Source organism: Populus euphratica, unplaced genomic scaffold (genome assembly GCF_000495115.2).
Source record: "Populus euphratica unplaced genomic scaffold, PopEup_1.0 scaffold109.1, whole genome shotgun sequence".
Taxonomy (NCBI): domain Eukaryota; kingdom Viridiplantae; phylum Streptophyta; class Magnoliopsida; order Malpighiales; family Salicaceae; genus Populus; species Populus euphratica.
Window position 1 is genome coordinate 180,502 of NW_011499999.1, and position 18,893 is coordinate 199,394.

An 18,893-nucleotide genomic window follows, 5' to 3' on the forward strand; every position below is an offset into this window, starting at 1 on the left:
CCCCCCCCTTCCATGGCTGCCACCGTCCATTTGTGTCCACACACATAACACTTCTCCTGCCTTCGACCACGAATCGCAATCACTGGAAGCACTTTCACAGCTACCCCCACAAACCCCTCCTGCCACTAACCAAATATCTCAAAACCCAGAAACCCAACCTCCGCATTTTGAAAACCACGCCCCAGAAATGCTGCGACCGCCTCTTCAACCATTACATCCATCACATGCACCACCTGCTTCTCCTGCCATTGACCTCGTACCCCCCTCACAAGAATCACAGGCACGACCCTCTCTTAACATTAATAACCAAGGATTATCTCAAACCCAAGAAACAGAGCCCTTACATTCCACACCCATCAACACAGAGATATTGTCGCAAACAGCACAATCACAGGCTCCTCGACCTCATTTTGCCATGGAAACACAGCTACAATTTGCACCTCCAACACAACAAACACCTCCCAGTGCCATCAATCCACGACTAATCAATACGGTCATTGTCAGGCAGATATCTGTAGAATGGCCTAATGTAATCATGGGATTCTGTTTTCAGGCAGCGATTCAAATAGCTCTCCAATACGAAACAACTCCACACTCTAAACTCCCTGTTTTCTTCTACTTGCGTTCTTTTTCCATACTACTCACGTTTGCTTCCCTTTTTGTTTCACAGTTAATTAGCAACAGGTTCCCTGACACATCCAAAATATTGGAGAAAGTTGCAACATTCCTTGCCGCCACTGCTTTTTTCACCACCATTGCAACACCAATGACCCTCGCCTTCAAGTGAAATGCAAATAAATCTGTTAAGACTTTAAGCTGATACGCTTTGTGTTGCCAAAATCTGCTTCGAAGGACAGTACGGTTGTCTCTTGCGACTCTTACTTCTCGAGAAATGTAAGGCAGTTGATTTGTGTGTATGCTGAGAGAGATAATAGTGATACAGTTCTTGATGTAAGATCCAGTTCTACTTCTTTTATTAAGGATTTGTGTTCTTGTAGCTTACTTCAAGAATTTTCTTGCATAACCTTAATCATTGTCCATTGATTAATTCTCTACATGGAATACAATTGATTAATGTAGAACGTGGGATCATATGTGCGTGGTGTGCTAAGTATTTGAGTGAATTGTACGGGACTCACCAATCTTGATACTCAATGCATAATTTATTTTTCTTAATAAAATTACAAAATCAATTAATACAATAAAGTTTTGAGAATAACAAAAAAATTAAATTCAATATACCACAAGAAAATAAAAAATATTATATAGTTTTTTTTATATTTGATTTTATCTTTATTAAGACCCACTATTAGCAATAATTTTCCTCCCTCCTATCAAACAGCCTTCACATTTCATCCTTTTTAACTATTTTTTTCCTTTAACACTTCACCTCTAAATCTCACCTCCTTGACATTTCTCCTTCAAATTCCTCACCTCATACCGTTCCAGAACAGCCTAATTGTCAAGGAATCAAGTGTTAAGAATATAAAAAATGACTAAGGATGAAATGTTAAGGATTCACTAGCTCCAAGAAAATCTAATTTCTGTCACCAAAATTCCAAATTGAATTTGTCCCTATCTGATTCAAGATTTTGAACATAACTAGTTTATTTGGATCTATCCCTATCCGATTATCACCATTGTTTACTTTGGACTTGCCATCTCAACTTATCTATGAAAAATGACTTGAACTCTTGAAGGATCCCCCCTCCCACACGACTCCAACTTTCCTCGTAAGCGAGTAGTTGCACGCGATAGCCAATGGCATATCTTTGACACGCGACATCGGATCGGGTCTCTTTTATTTTTTCATCCGAACGTTTCTTTCAATTATTTTTCTCTTTTCACAACCCCATGATCCTCTGCCCACACTTATCATTGTGTCCCACAAAGGAAAAATCGTGTATGCCCTGCCGATTCTTTATCTATTCACCAGTGCAACTTGTTCCTCTCTCTCTCTCTCTCTCTGTCAAAAATAAAGTTCCAGGGTTGAGTTCACCATGTTCCAGTCAATTTAGGTATGCTCTAGGGAACTTGGAGGGCAGGAATGGTGATTAAGATCAAAGGGGCAAGCTAGTTTAGTTAGATCTCATTAAGACCAAAAGATTTTAACAATAAATAAAGGCAATTAAAACAAATTACTTAGTAAGATTAAGCTGAAGTGCTTTGAAGTAGCAGTGATTCTGTTTTTATTATTTTGGGATCTCTAGCAATGAAGAAACTAAATAAGTAAAAATATGGCTAATGTTACAAGTACAATGATTATTCCCATGTTCCAGAAAACAGATTTGATGGGTTATCATAAGCATTTTCATCTTCAGAATCTGAAGAGCACACTTCCTCTGGCTCAATTAGTGAAGATACACTTGCATCTTCAATTGTGATGGGATAACTAATGCCAACCCCTTGAGCGATTAAGATTTTTCACAAAATCAGAAAATTCAAATGAGCACAATTACTTGATGATTAAATATAGGAAAAGAAGGAAATACAAATGAGAAATGTAAGGTAGTTTATTTGTCTGTATGTTAGAGAGATATAACAGTGATACAATTCTTTATGTACGATCTATTTCTATTTATTTTATTAAGGATTTGTGTTCTTGTAGCTTGCTTAGAGAGTTTTCTTGGTTAAATTTCTTGATTAGACTTAATCATTCTCTACAGGGAAAACAATTGATTATTTTAGAACATGGGATCGTATGTGCATGGTGCTAACTATTTCAAGAAAAATAAATCCAATTTAATTCCAATGATTCTGCATTGTACGAGACTCGCCCGTCTTGAAAATCAATGAGTATCATTTTTCTATAGAATTTGTTGTGTAACTTCTCTAGCTGAAGATCAAGAAATGATTATCTTGCAGGACATGCCTTTAGAATCATAATTTTTAAATTTGATAAATGATATACAAGTTTAGGTGAATTAATCTAGGTTATTCTAGATCAATTTATTTTTTTTATAAAAAATTAAAAAATATATTATTTAAAAAAATAAAAATATGATATACAAGTTTAGGTAAATTAATCTAGGTTATTCTAAATCAATCTATTTTTTTATAAAAGAACTAGAAAATATATTATTTAAAAAAATAGAAATAAGAAATAAGTTTTGACCTCATTTTTTTCTGGCTGATCGGGTTGATAATGATTTTCAATTGTATTCCTATATCTAGAGTTGATGATTTCCTTTTATTGAAGAAATTCAGACATTTCTTTACTAAACATTTGTGATAATCTTAGAAGTACCATCAAAGAATTCTAACTGTTAGAGGACCACATTTAAAAAAAAAATTATGATCTCAAATTCTGTTTTTAAATCTGATAATTTGTTTCATTAAATAAAGTATAAATCGAGATCATTTATCCTAAAAGCATAATGAAACCTAAAACATCAACAAGGACAAACAAAATAATTCATGGAAAAAAAATAACAAAAATCATTAAGCAAGCTCAATAATTAACGTGACTAAACATCTCAAAGCTTGATTCATTGATGGATTTTGTTTGAACTCCATTAAACAATCCAATAATTAAGTTTTAATATATTTAAATATATGTAATTCGAAAAGGTGTTATGGTACTTATAACATATAGTTATGAATTATGTATTTATTAATATAATTAAATCTTAATCAATAAAATTTTGATATTTATTAAAAATTTAAACTCACCCGCTAGATTCATATTGACGCTTATGATAGAAAAATAAAAATATTGATATCAAATTGAAAAGGAAGAAAATATCAAGAAATTTTTTCAACTATATACTTCAAGTCATCATTTCTAGACATGGGTTTATTGTAGAAAATCTTTAAAATTAATAAAAACTTCAAATCATAAGTAGTTGAAGTTACATATTGAAGTTTTTTTGGTAAGATGTAAAGTAAAAAAAAAAAAAGAGAACTCATATCTTATGCTAGATCAACACATATCAAAGTTCTACAAATTGTTCAAAAATTTATGATAGTATAGAAGTTCATTTATATATTATTTGATCCCTTATAAATTTAAGTCATTTGTCTTAATAAAATTATAAAATCAAATAAGACAATAGTATTTCTGCACAAATTTGAGAATAACTAAAAAATTAAATTCAATATACATCAAGAAAACAAAATATATTATATAATTATTTGTTAATATTTAATTTAGAGATTGATTTTACCTTTATCAAGACCTGTTATTAGCAATAATTTTTCTGCTCCTATCAAACATCCTGACATTTCATCCTTCAATTTTTTGTACCTTTAACACTTCACCTTTAAATCTTACCTCCTTCAATTTTTTCACCTCAAACCAAAGACAACCTAATTGTCAAGGGATCAAGTGTTAAAAATATAGAAAAGTGACCAAAGTATGAAATGCTAAGGATGCACCCCATGAAAATCCATTTTTTGTCACCAAAATTTGGGATTTAATTATATTTTGAAATAGTATATTTACCATTATAAACTAGTTTCATCCTCTCAAATCCATTAGTCAAGTGGGATGGAAAACAAAAAAGTCTTCCTTTCAAGAAGATTGACAAAAGAGCAGAAATGTTGGTTTATCTTGGAAGGTTCCTTCTCTTCAAAAGCTCAAGGAAAGAGAGAACAAAAAATCCCCCATCATTGTCGATCATCGGGTACGTTTACCTTTCTTTCATGCCACCTTTCCTTTCATTTACCTTTCTTCTTCCCCCTCCCACATGATCCTCTGCCCAACTCCATTGAGTCCCACAAAAGAAAATCCATGGAAGCCCTACCACCGGTTCTACATCCGCGGTCCTAATTGATTTTTCATGGAAGCCCTGCCACCGGTTCTACATCCGCGGTCCTAATTGTTGTCCACAGGAGCAATTGAAGATTTATCACCATGTTGCAACAAACAAATCACACATAAATCATCTTCTATTGGTCGAGTCCAGCAGGACCCGACCTTACATGCTTCCTTTCTATATCTTTACTTTTCATTCCAAGTTGTACTGCTCCTTCATAGAAACTCTTCATTAATTAAAGTAAAAAATTTCTTCATTCTCCACCGCCAATTAATCATTTTAGTTTAAAATCCATTTTCCATCATCATATGTATTGATATATTTAGTGAAATTTATTTATGCTTAGCACACACGCCTATGCAGAAGACTCATCGAATAGGAATAGACATGGGCAGCAGCAGCCTTCCCTGATTAATAATTCTAGAAATGCTAGCAATCCAACTACATGGCCTTCTTTCCGTAGCTCGGATAGGAAAAGGGGATCCGACATCTCTAATCAAAGACACACATTCATGTAGGTCCAGACAGACATTTGCCATAGGGTCGTTGCTGAAGGAACCGAATATGAAGGAATCAGATGCCTAGGAAAAGTTCAGGCTTGCAACCTGGCATTTGTCTTCTAGGAGACCGTCAATTGATGATGGAGACTCTTAAGGGTGTATGTCATGGTGGCCTAAAGGGCTAATCAGAACAGAAATGTTTGGTAAAAGGAAATACATTTTGCTAGCCATACCTCTTTAACCTCAACATTTGGAGTCCTATTACACCGTAATAGTTCTGTAATTATGTTCTGTTCTTGTTATTTTACTTTAATTCAGTGGCAAAGTCATTTACAAGCAATCTTGGCTTTCATTTGTGATCTAATGAAGGATATTACTTAAATCTAATATAATATGGTAATAACAAGAAACCTTTAATTAAAAAAAATATAGATAAAATTGTTGGAAGCAAATTAAGCACACTTGGATCTCTTCTTCCTTTGATGGACGCTATTCCAGAAAGATAAATTATGTTTACCTAAATGGATACTGTAAGAAAGCATATATGAAAATGAAGTGAGAAGAAATTCAACAATCATCTTCGAAGTGGAAAGTGAAGATTTCGGGTCCTTTTCGTCCAATCCACAACTTAAATGCCTTTTTTCCAAGTAGAAAGGGCCGGAAATCACCAACTAGGTATTGGATCCGAGTTGACTTCACATTCGATAATATGAAGAGGGTCCCAAGTTCCATGCCCTCTTTCTCCACTCTTTACCACTCGGGAGGCCAACCTAGTTAACCATCGAAGGTGAACGGGTCCATCTTCGGTTTTATAACTCTAAGAAAGGGGAAAGTAATTGTTTAGAAGGTGTAACCATTACCAACTACATACACATGTGCATTCCTCTTTAGGCCAATCTTCTTTCTTTATTTCTTCCTTCCTTCATTGATTCCATTCTGTTCCTTCAGACAAGTCAATCTTTAGTAATGTTAATGTGATCGCAGCAATTTTGTCAGCATCATAGCTCTTGCAACAAGACCCGAGGATGCTTGAGACAAGCACTTTAGATCACATTTTGCTTTACGTATAAAAGAAATGGAAGCAATTACTTACGCAGAACAACCTTATGCTCATGAAATATCCGATTAGAAATTTCTCATTTACCCATGTCCACATGACAAATATCCGACTGTAGTCTGAATCCTTTAGCCCTCAATCCCCTGACTTGGTTTTTGTCTTTCCAATAAAGAAAATTATCAGCAGATTGCCTCCCAGTGGTAGCCCCACCGTATCTCCTATATATCCACCTCTTGCATGTGTCTGCTTCCAAGCTTTAACTCAACTCATACAAAAATGAAAACTACTCAAAGCATCAAGCAGTTTTTCCTTACAATCACCACTTTCCTGTTCCTCGTCTGGGGCAGAGTTAGATGCCTTCTACCATCACCTTCATCAAATAGATCACCTTCTTCTCCTGCCTTCGACCACGAATCGCAATCACTGGAAGCACTTTCACAGCTACCCCCACAAACCCCTCCTGCCACTAACCAAATATCTCACAACCCAGAAACCCAACCTCCGCATTTTGAAAACCACGCCCCAGAAATGCTGCGACCGCCTCTTCAACCATTACATCCATCACATGCACCACCTGCTTCTCCTGCCATTGACCTCGAATCCCAGTTACAAGAATCACAGGCACAACCCTCTGCTACCATTTATAATCAAGGATTATCTGAAACCCAAGAAACACAGCCCTTACATTCCACACAAACAGCACAATCACAAGCTCCTCAGCCTCATTCTGCCATGGAAACAGAGCAACAATTTGCACCTCCAACACAACAAACACCTCCCAGTGCCATCAATCCACGACTAATCAATACGGTCATTGTCAGGCAGATATCTGTAGAATGGCCTAATGTAATCATGGGATTCTGTTTTCAGGCAGCGATTCAAATAGCTCTCCAATACGAAACAACTCCACACTCTAAACTCCCTGTTTTCTTCTACTTGCGTTCTTTTTCCATACTACTCACGTTTGCTTCCCTTTTTGTTTCACAGTTAATTAGCAACAGGTTCCCTGACACATCCAAAATATTGGAGAAAGTTGCAACATTCCTTGCCGCCACTGCTTTTTTCACCACCATTGCAACACCAATGACCCTCGCCTTCAAGTGAAATGCAAATAAATCTGTTAAGACTTTAAGCTGATACGCTTTGTGTTGCCAAAATCTGCTTCGAAGGACAGTACGGTTGTCTCTTGCGACTCTTACTTCTCGAGAAATGTAAGGCAGTTGATTTGTGTGTATGCTGAGAGAGATAATAGTGATACAGTTCTTGATGTAAGATCCAGTTCTACTTCTTTTATTAAGGATATGTGTTCTTGTAGCTTACTTCAAGAATTTTCTTGATTAGTCTTAATCATTGTCCATTGATTAATTTACAACATGGGATCATATGTGCGTGGTGTGCTAAGTATTTGAGTGAATTGTACGGGACTCACCGATCTTGATATTCAATGCTAAAGAGTCTTTTGAATGGAACTTGTTGCGGTACTTCTCTAGCTTATGATCAAGCAGTGATTATCGTGCCTTTAGAACACTGAGTTGGTGAATTTGGATTTAACTATCATGCCATAAAAATTGTTTCTGTTAAAGTATTAATAAAATATTTAGGTGTCATCTCTTTCACTCGCATGTGTAATCAAGTGCTTTCTAATTAGTTTGGTTAGTGGGTAAAACCTTGACTTAGTCCCCCACGTATCGTCATCGAGGAAAAATCCATTTAGGTCCCTTGTAGTTTTCTATATTTTCATTTGCATTCCTATGTGTAGAGTTGATGAATTTCGTCTTAATGAAGAAATTATAGGCATTATTCATACTTTTCAATCTTTTAGACAATGAATAAAGATTTCTGAGCGCATGAGGATCAAATTTTAAAAAAGAATTCTTCAGGATCTCAAATGTACTATTATTTGATACTATAAGGGTTTATTTATATATCATTTGATCAACTCGCATCAAGATCTTTTAAATTGTTCGAGATTTTATGATAGCATAAAGGTTCATTTCTCTCTTATAAAATCAAGTTATTTTTTTAATAAAATTACAAATCAAATAATACAATAAAGTTTTGAGAATAACAGAAAAATAAAATTTAATATACAACAAGAAAATAAAATATATTATATAGTTGTTTTTTTATATATTTGATTTTATCTGTATCAAGACCCATTAATAGCAATAATCCTCCTCCCTCCTATCAAGCATGCTTCACATCTCATCCTTTAACTGTTTGTTCCTTTAACACTTCACCTCTAAATCTTACCTCCTTAACATTTCTCCTTCAGATTTCTCACCTCATACCATTTCAAAACAGACTAATTGTCAAGGAATCAAGTGTCAAGAATATAAAAAATAACCCAAGTATGAATTGTTAAGGATTTGCTAGCCCCAAGAAAATCCAGTTCTTGCCACCAAAATTCCAGATTGAATTATTTTCTAAAATAGTATCATGGGTTAATATATATATATATATATATATATAAAGGGCCTTCTTTTAAATAAGACTCGGATATAATTTCTCAAACAAAAAGAGCAGTTGATTTAATTTAAAAGATTCCTTGTCTTCGAAAGCTGAAAGAAAGATAGAATCATGAATGCCTCATTGGGCGTGTCCTTTCTTTCATGCCGACTATTTTTTTTTGCAATTACTTTTTCCTTCGCCAAGCTTAAAGAAACCCCACCATCGGTTCTTGTCCTGCTTATCATGGATAGTCGTCGGATCTATCCCACTCCCCCAGGTTCTTTTGTTACATGGAAGGTTTCGTCCGATCACATTTGCTTTCTCTAGATTTCCAATCACCCTTTCACACGCCATAGGCAAAGGATATTTGACGCGTATCATTGACACGAGATCATCGGATAGGGTGACCTTTTTTTCATCCGAATGTTTCTTTCAATTATTTTTTTCTCTTCGCAACCCCATGATTATCATTGGCGTCCCACAAAAGAAAAATCGTGGAAGCCCTGTCGATTCTTTATCTATATTAAAAATCGGTTCTTCATTTATCCACCATTTTGCATGCATGAGTACTTGACTTGGATGAGCCACTACCCGCAACTTTCCTCGTAAGCAAGGCTACGGGGTCACCTACCATTTTCCTTTTGGCCTTTTCTTGATCCGTATATATATATATATATATTTCGAATGTTTTTTTAGAATGTTTTCCATATAAAAAATATTAAATTAATATTTTTCAAGTTTTTCCTCCTATATTATATATATATAAACAACCATCTTCTCCCAAAACAATTGTAATTGTACTCTCATAATAATAAATATATTTTTAAATAATTTATGATAGTAATAGTGGTGGGATGAAACATAATAATTGAAAAAATAATCTTATTTTCAATCCTATCTCTTTGGAAATAGATTATTTTCATGTTTTTCACTCTTTAAATTCATTTATTTTTTCATTAGAGTAGCATTTAGTTATTATTTTGAAATAGAAAGGACAGGGAAATAAAAGGGACATGTCTCCCTTTCAAAATTATTTCAACAGACTTTTATTTTGTATACACGTATCTCTATTTCTTTAATAAAGTAATTTTTTTATCTCTTTTATAATTAACATTTTTTTATCATGAAACACTATACCAACATAACCTAGAAATTTAGCCTAGGGGATAGACTTGCTTGAAAAGGAAGTCAATGGCTAAACCCATCGTTCGCTCGCCCAATCGTCCATTACTGTCAAAATATATAGATTTGGCAATATGCACAATATCCATTTATAAGTCATCAAAATAGATTGGATTCATATATATATAACTCCATATCTCTTATTAATTTGCCAATATATAATATTTTATATAATAAAATTATTTGCGATCAGGGTAGTAATTAATATATATATATAGCAAGAACTTAATACTCATATATATACTTCCATTTACGTCCGTACAACTGCACCTATATAACATTGCATCAAGAAGAGCATATATATGCATGGAATATACAAATCAAGAGAAACAAGCAAATTGGTATTTCCTCGTCAGCCCAAAAAGATATGGAGAAGTCTTCACTACTCAAGCTGGCCATTTTAGTCCTCCTTTTCACCATTGCAACTCGTTAGTTTCTCTCTCGAATCTTACATTTGCTTCATCCTTTCTTTACATCTCTCTCTTTTTTTTAGAAAAAAAATAGTATATTTAGAAATTAATTGTGAAAATATTGTGGTTTTCAGGTTCACATTTGGCAGCTGCAAGGTTTCATGTATACAATTTGAGATGCCATAAGGCTTCAGACTGTGTAGGCGAAAAATGCCCTCTTTGTGCAGATTGCTATTGTTCGTGAGCCAAAATGTGTCAATGCAAGGGTTTATCCTCTTCGGAGAACACCATGCTTGCACCTTGATGAGCTCAAGCAGCAAACTCAAGGCACTGAGGGCCGGGACACAGTGATTATGTTGGATGTAATAAACTATGCATTCGTTCAATGAAGTCCTTGTTGTTGAGAGGATTTCAAGAGAACGATGATAATAAAGATGGACAGTGTTTCTTGAAGACAAATTTTTATCTTGAATGATCATATATTTTGAAGTAATCAAGAAAATATTATATTCGACCTTGAGATCCATGAGTTCACCACACATTAATTACCAGTCCAAAAATATTGAGGGAGCTAATTTTTCTTGTTTATATTAATAAGTCTCATTTCACCATCCAATTTAATTGGTCTAAGCAACCGTTTCATTGTTGCAAGGTTTGCTGTTGTTAATTGTTGCTGGGGCCGAAGCTTAAACCTTGGTTCCATGGTGTGAAATATATAACACAGAACACCAATCTTTGAGCAAAGTTTGTCGTGCTAAAGTGTTCAAAGAAAGAGATAAGGTGATTACATTTTTGCACAACGAGAGATTTTCAACAGTGACTTACAGCGAACTGCTGCTGAAGAAGTATGATTTTTATAGTGTAATGAAAATGCTTACAGATATCTCTAAGACTTTCGGTGTGTCTAATATTTATTCTATAATTATACTGATGAAATGCTACATCCAGAAACCTCAAATGGTCTCAAAATCAAGTCATTCATAAGTACTAGAGGGGACCGATGTGTAATAATAATGAATCAGATAATCAAATCAAAATCTAAGAAGAAGTTTGGTTGTGCCAAAGTTTGCCTCTCACAACCAGCCATGATCGATTATCAATCATAATTTATCATTTTTTGGAAATGGTTTATAAAATATACAGTGAACCATTTGTTGGAATTAGTTTATAAAAATATACAGTGAGTATTTTTTAAGACGAAATTATATGTGAGTTCAGCTTAAATCCATTTAAGGTAGGTTTCAAGCATGTTAGATTTTGTGATCCACCATAAATATTTTAATATGAAATATTAACATATTTAAAAAAAATAATTAAAAATAAATAAAAAATTGTTTTCAATGAATTTTTGAATAGCAAAAATTTCAAATTCAAAATAGTTTTGTGAATTGGATTATAAGTTTGTGAACTCATGAGTTTAGGTTTAGATTCAGTTAATGAAAAATATATTTTTCTATTAAATTTTTATTTGATTAATAATTTATTTTTAGTTTTTAAAATATCCTAGTACATGAACTAATTATATGATGAAAATAAATGTATTCATGAATATAAACATTCATGAATTTCTTATGAATTTTCATGAATCATGAGTACTTCATTATTCATAATTAATAAACATTCATAGTAAGTTATGGAGATTCATGAATTATGAATATTAGTATTTTAGTTTTTAAAAATGTGTTTGGCAATGTGGCATAATTGTGTTTTTGAAAAACATTATTTTTAAAAAAATTAATTTTTTTATTTTTGAATTATTTTGATATACTAATATTAAAAAAATTACATTTATAAGCAAAAAAAAATATGAAGATTCATGAATTATAAGTATTAGTATTCTGGCTTCTAAAAGCATGTTTGACAACGCAATATGATCGTGATTTTACAAAAAAAATAATTTTTTAAATTATTTTAACATATTAAAATTTAAAAAAATAAAAAATATTATTTTGATATATTTTTAAACAAAAAATATTTTAAAAAAATTACTATTATAATATTAAACAAACTCTAAATCTTATAAATAGGTATTTTAGATGAGGTGAAAAAGTATCCATAAAATTTCTTAAGTTCTTTCCTTCTTTTGTTATTTTTTTTTTTAACTTATTGCTCTACATTAAAGCTTATTGGTCTTTAAAAAGAGATATTGAATATAATTTATTTAAATTTATTAAATCTTATTTAGAAGTGCTTTCTTTTAAACAAAGCGGTGGTATTGTAATACGAAGTGATTTATTGGAGAAATTTACGTGAGTAACAATAAAATTCTAAAGACAATGGATTGATTTTAAATAATAATAAAGCTTGATTAATTTTAAAGTGCTTCAATGAGTATTTATTTTATTTTTAATTTAATTATAGATATTTTATTTACTAGTATGCATATTAAAACTTAATTTGAAATCAATTACAAGTTAAAATATATATAAATCACTATATTATCGTGTGTGTGTGAAATTAGATAACATTAGTTGTATAACTTTATCTTGGATATTTAATTTGATTAGGATGATTTTTGTGTTGTTAACTTAAACAATTCTTGATCACTAATTTAACATTTTTTTATTTCCAAGTTAAGTTGTAGAGTTTTAATTTAATTTCCTAGTTAAGTATTTTGGATATATATATATATATATATATATATATATATTTTCAAATTTGATTTTCTCAAAGAGGGAGAGTTGAGCACATGTATCCACTAGCTTGTCATCATAGCAAAAGGAAGCTTGGAAAAAATGGATTTCTCATTAATCATTTGTGGCCCTGAAAAAACAAATAAGAATACAAACTATAAGGAGTTTCTCTTAAGCAGCTTAGAAAAATGGATTCTCAATGATCAGTAGTAGCTTGTTTTTCTTGCCAGGCATACTGCAATTGAAAAATACATACGAACACGAACTGCATGGATTTTTTTTTCAATTCGACACAAGCCATCCAGAATTAAACTGGGTTATGGCATTTGAGCGATGTTCTTTTTCTGCAGCCTACTTTGGATCCTTGGGAATAGTAAGTCATTCAGTTGTCTTTCAGCACTATATTCTGAGGTTGCCTGCAGAAACAATGGAGTTGAGAGAAGGAAGCATGTCATGAGTAAAGGCAGGCCAAATTTGAAGTGGACCAGAAACAATAGCATGACTAGAAAGCAAACTAACTGGTAAATGCAGCTGATCAACAGGTACTGGCATCAGCAGAAACAATTGCTTACAAAAGCACATACCCTTGAATTGAAGGCAAACCGCAATGTTTGGATTTGCGTTCCAGAACAAACTCTCAAATCAAATCCAAGAGAATCTACATCAATAATCATTGCCTCCTGCAATATAATAAGAAAACTGATTATTTATGAACTGAAAGTAAGCAACAGAAAAATGAATTCGTGTTTGAAAATCAATTAGTGTTTGATGCTTCAGGTAATCTAAGTCCAGCGACAAAAACCAAAAATCAAAATCTAAAATATTTTCAAGAGCTTTGGATTTGTCTGAGGTTTTCTTTTTTTGAAAAAAAAAAAAGGAAAAAACAACATGAAAATTGCATGGTTATGTTTCACAATGGGTTGCCTAACTAAACATTCAGACAGGAGCAAGAAAGGCAATAGTTCAAAAAACAATTATAAACTTCAAGTTAAATGATAAAATTTTCACACAGGGTGTAGTTCAATGCTTACTGATGAACTGAACTTCCATGTATTACCTCCACTTGGATACCCTTGCATCTCCAACACAGAGACTTAAAGGCCTGCATAATCTTTTCACCGCCAGCTTTCAGGCGAGATATGATTTTGGCTGCTGAAAGTGCAATCGCATCAGGTTGTGCTTTCCTAAAGTCTTCTACTTCAACTGTAGTCTTTATAGAACAAGAGAAGGAGAATTAGTTCCTTGTGACAACTTCTTTCTCATATGTTATCAATTTATGTCCGCAAAAAAATAAGAACATACTTGGTGTCCATGAGCTGAAATCAGCTGAATTTTAATCATCTCCAGCTTGTAAAATGAAGCTCCACTACTTGGAACCTCATCCTTTTCCAATTCCTCCCGCCACAATGAAATATCTTCAGATGATCCTGAATTATGTTCATGACCATTTATCACACCAGGTTCTTCTAGTTTGCCTTCTATGCTTTGCCCAACCTGATTTGTACCAGCATGATGAGACTGATTGCCAGACATATGTCTCTGGATGTCAGATTGCTCTTCCATGAAGGCAGGTCTAATAAGGCCCTGGATAGCTACACCAGCAGGAGGCTGCTCCATCCAGTCTATAGGATCATCTGAAGCAACCTACGACACCCAAACAAGAAATAACATAGAAATGTAAGAACTCAGCTAAGGTCGCAAACCATGGCAATTCCAAAATTTCACGATGATGACAAAAAATATACACTCTGCAAGTAAGAAAGCAACCATTGATGATCTTTACACCGTTATGAAACAAAAGGAATTTACATTTTCTTCCTAAGTGTGTATCAGGTCAAAAATTCACAATGGACAAGTACCTGAGCCAGCTTTTTGGCAAAATACATTGGATGAGAAGAGCTCATAGTCTCTAATTTTGCCCAGTCTCCAAGTGCCTCATCATCATCATCTTCCTCATCATCATCATTAAGAACAGCCACCAAATCCTACAAACAAGACAAAGAAATGTGTTGCAGAAAACACAATTCAAACGCTTTTACATTTTAAAGCTAAAACCCAACAGCAAGAATGGACTGAAAAGAAAAGAGAAACCAAACCTCATCATAGTCGTCATCATCCTCGTTGACCCCATCTTCAACATCACTATCTTCCTCTTCTATTTCCTCAACCCCAAAATCAATTTCTGATGTACCCAATGACTCCATCTCACTGAGCATTTCCGTGGCATCAAACCCTATAATGGCTTGCTGCATGTTGCATAAACCTCGTAAACTCAAGAAACTCGCAAGAAAATAAGGGGCATTTGAATTCCCCCCTTTATTAAACATTGCAATGTGTCAACCCTTTTCTTTTCCCCTCTAATAAAAAATTTAGAATGCCAAAAGATATGTGAGAAAATGCCATTTTGTTTTCAAAATCCAAGGAGAAGGTTTTCTTCATAATCTGAACACCAACTTGGCACGTCAATGCAGTAAACGGACACAATATTGCTAATATCCACCACTTGTCAGTTACAAGGCCAAGCAATGAAAATAATATGCCACAATTTGTCACAAAAATGTTTTCCTACATAATCTTAGCATCAACTTGAGATATTAAAGCAATTCACAGGATATCCGGCCAAAAAAGACACTCCATACCACAAAGTTATTTTCTGTAGTAAGTGTTTGCAAAATGTCTTCATCATTCTTCACTTGTAAGTATATATCTGCAATGTATTAGAAACAATTAGCACTTCAATGTGCAACAACACTTCTGCACCTGGATTAAAGTCCGTGAGCAAGACAATGTCAAAGTTCAAAGGCTTGACTTACTCCCATGTTCATCAGTCACATAAGGCAAGTCTGGCCAGATAATGTTCTCATGAATATCATCATTGATCACACCAGTCAACATTAATGTTGCTTTGCTTTTCGCCTGACATAACATACTACAGGCAACATTAGCTCTGCAAACTGGCATAAAATAACAATCAATATACATGAAGAATTATGATATAGTGAAAGTTGTAACAGCTTGATTTTATGAGGACTGAATGCATTTCTCATCCGCTCTGGATTTGTAACAAATATATAATCCTTTGCAATAAAACCTATACATGATTTCTTTTTTTTTATTCCTTTCCAACTCAATCTCCTAGTCTGCTGTTTCTTTAAGCAGGTTGTACTGGAAATTAGCTTTATATGAAGGATAACTGCTTGATGTAATATGTAATATAAAAATGTTCAGAAGGCAATCAAGGGAGTAACTTTCCCCAGTTAATCTCTTGTAATTATTATGCCAGTATCAAACTAAACTTCTTAGATGGGTGATATTGAAAAGTTCATTTCAGCATGGTCTAGTTATCAGTATTATCACCATTGCTTCAGCATCAATCATGAGACCATAAAATTTGCAGATTTTCAAATGAAGGATAACTGCTTGATGTAAGATGTAATATAAATATGTTCAGAAGGCAATCAGGGGAGTAACTTTCCCCAGTTAATCTCTTGTAATTATTATGCCAGTATCAAACTAACCTTCTTAGATGGGTGATATTGAAGAGTTCATTTCAGCATGGTCTAGTTATCAGCATTATCACCATTGCTTCAGCATCAATCATGAGACCAAAAAATTTGCAGATTTTCAATTTTGAACTCAATATGCAACCATCATTTATATAGATCATAAATGCTCAACAAAGAGCTCTAGCTAGGTCATTTGGATGTTGTTCACATGTGAAGGGTCATACACTTGAGTGATATTGTTATTTTTTGTAGTGCTGACATGGGGTTAGACTCATGTCACAAAAAAAAGAACTAGGAGCAGCAGAAGTCATTCTACATCGAAGTGATGGCTAGAAAATGTAAACTGATACCTCAACAATAGTCCTACATGTTTCTTGAGGTGTAAGCATAGCATCACTACTTGTTTCTGATGTTGACTCTGCAATCCCCTCAGATGGATGGTATTGCAGTTTACCATTCTGCTTTGAAGAATCCAAGTTTGAATCTAAATTCTCAGCAGACGCTTGAATCTTACTCTTTAAATGACTGCTCCTTCTTAAGAAAGAAACATCATTTAGTCTTCGAAATTTATTCCTGCATTGATATCAAAAATTACTTGTCCTTAATATCAGCTAATGCTTATACAAGGTTTCAAAGAATTTAATGAAATAAAAACAAAAATATGAACCATATGCATGCTAAATTAAGAACAAAAAGTGTCGCTATTATGATAGAAAATGGTAATGGAGGATTTAGCAGCTCTGATCTTTTGTCAAAATAGGTTATTTGAGCTTCCATGTAAATTGGAAGGAAGTTGATTGTTTTATATAATTTCTAACAATGAAAATGTTGTGTTTGTTTTAACATCCTTCACCTTTCAAGTTTAAATACTATTACTAGAGAAATCACCTCTTCATCGCACACTTTCTGATATGTAAACAAACCATAATGCTGAGCAAATTGTATTGTGATGTGTAGATGGAGAATGCCAGCTCTAATCAACATTTGAGAAAAACAGGCTCCATGAGTTTGAGCACAGGATTGAGTGACAGCAGGCCCAAATAAAATCTATTGAGTTATGGAGCTGATCTTCATGATATATGAAGACCCTCGAATTCACAACTTGATCAAAACCAACCCATCAGATCATACCATCTCTAACTAGTCTATAAACTGTCCATCAGCCACTTCATGACCAGCATTTACTCCTGAATTCCACCAAAAGGATGACAATTCACACCTTCTCCCACCATCTTAGACATATATATAACCCCCCATCAACACACAAAGTTCAAGTTTTTCAAGCCATTTTTAACATAGAAGCATTTACTCCCATCTCCCAAAGTTTTTTTCTTTTTCATACCATTACCCCTTCATTATAGCTTGTACATGATGGTAACATAAGCATCAAAAAAATCCCACCTTTGATTTCCTTTCTTTATGCAAAGCCACATCCATGCTAAGCTTAACCAGTACAAGACCAGGTTCATCACTTACTTTTCTACCCCAAAACTCCCAATTTACTTCAAATTAAGAACCCAAAAAGGTGGGGGGGAAAGGTGCATTTCCACTGATCCTAAAAACCCACTTTTATTTTTCTTGACACGCAGTAAAAATTTAGACTTTACACAGTATCCAGCACAATAAAACATAGAATCAATAAAGGAATAGATTATTCTCTTTCTCTTTAATCAAGTAACAAAAATACTTCAACACAGTACAATGGCAGGCATTAGTGTAATTTATTCAGCAAAATCCCCACATTACAAGCTCTAAAGAAACAGAAAGGAAAAAAGGGGAATCTAAACAGATTTTCATATCAATAATCAGAGATTACCATCAAAATCCTTGCTCCAATAGAAAAAATGAAACCGAAACAAAGAATGAAGCAATTAGAGAATGCAAGTGATAATGATAGTACAACTGTATAACACACACTCTATAATGGAATCTCTGATCTATGACACGTTGCTAAGATATTCGCATTTTAAGCTCTTACTGAAAAAGAAATGAAAGCTCGTGAAAATTTGATATTTAGTTACCAAAGAATGACAGGGCTGCTGCGGGGCAAGGAGGAGAAGAAGTTTGCAGCAGGAGTGGTGGAGGGGGGGAATCGGACCGCTGTGGTGGTTTCAATCATCATTGCCATGGCCATCACCATTTCTTTCTTCTGTTTGCTTACTGTTTTTTTTTAAAGGCTAGGGAGCTTAGCTTGGAAATATCCGTGTAAGGAAGGGGTAGCTGATTTTGAGGATGACTGGATTTGGATTAGAGGTTGGGATTCTGTGCAAATGCTCATATACTTGCATCTCCTCCTATTGGACACGTGGTGCATCACCTTTTGTTTTGTACTGAGTTACTAAACGTGGCCTGTTCCAGTGCTCGGCTTATATGTTTCCCATATTAATTTGAATTAAT

General features: G+C 33.7%; 1 protein-coding gene and 1 long non-coding RNA gene across 5 annotated transcripts in view; one reads left to right on the forward strand and one right to left on the reverse strand.

Moving 5' to 3' along the window:
• LOC105140767 (uncharacterized) overlaps positions 1–4,989 on the forward strand; it is a 14,447-nt gene extending 9,458 nt beyond the window's left edge. The window contains exon 3 of the long non-coding RNA XR_845233.1: positions 4,979–4,989. This is a non-coding gene — a long non-coding RNA (uncharacterized LOC105140767). The remainder of the gene's footprint in view (positions 1–4,978) is intronic.
• An 8,094-nt stretch (positions 4,990–13,083) lies between these two features.
• Positions 13,084–18,733, reverse strand: LOC105140772 (uncharacterized protein At3g49140-like). 4 transcript variants are annotated; one of them, XM_011047744.1, is made up of 10 exons: positions 18,518–18,733; positions 16,864–17,069; positions 15,804–15,944; positions 15,630–15,697; positions 15,087–15,236; positions 14,850–14,975; positions 14,293–14,634; positions 14,048–14,200; positions 13,575–13,670; positions 13,084–13,406 (listed from the first exon to the last, which is right to left on the reverse strand). In XM_011047744.1, the coding sequence occupies exons 1-10, from the start codon at positions 18,634–18,636 to the stop codon at positions 13,308–13,310; spliced, it is 1,500 nt and encodes a 499-aa protein (XP_011046046.1). In that variant the 5' UTR covers positions 18,637–18,733; the 3' UTR covers positions 13,084–13,307. The 4 variants fall into 4 exon arrangements, with proteins under 4 accessions (XP_011046046.1, XP_011046047.1, XP_011046048.1 ...); XM_011047745.1 differs by having other exon boundaries at positions 15,804–15,906; positions 16,847–17,069; XM_011047746.1 differs by lacking the exon at positions 18,518–18,733 and having other exon boundaries at positions 15,804–15,919; positions 16,847–17,045.
• Between the last annotated feature and the right edge of the window lie 160 nt (positions 18,734–18,893).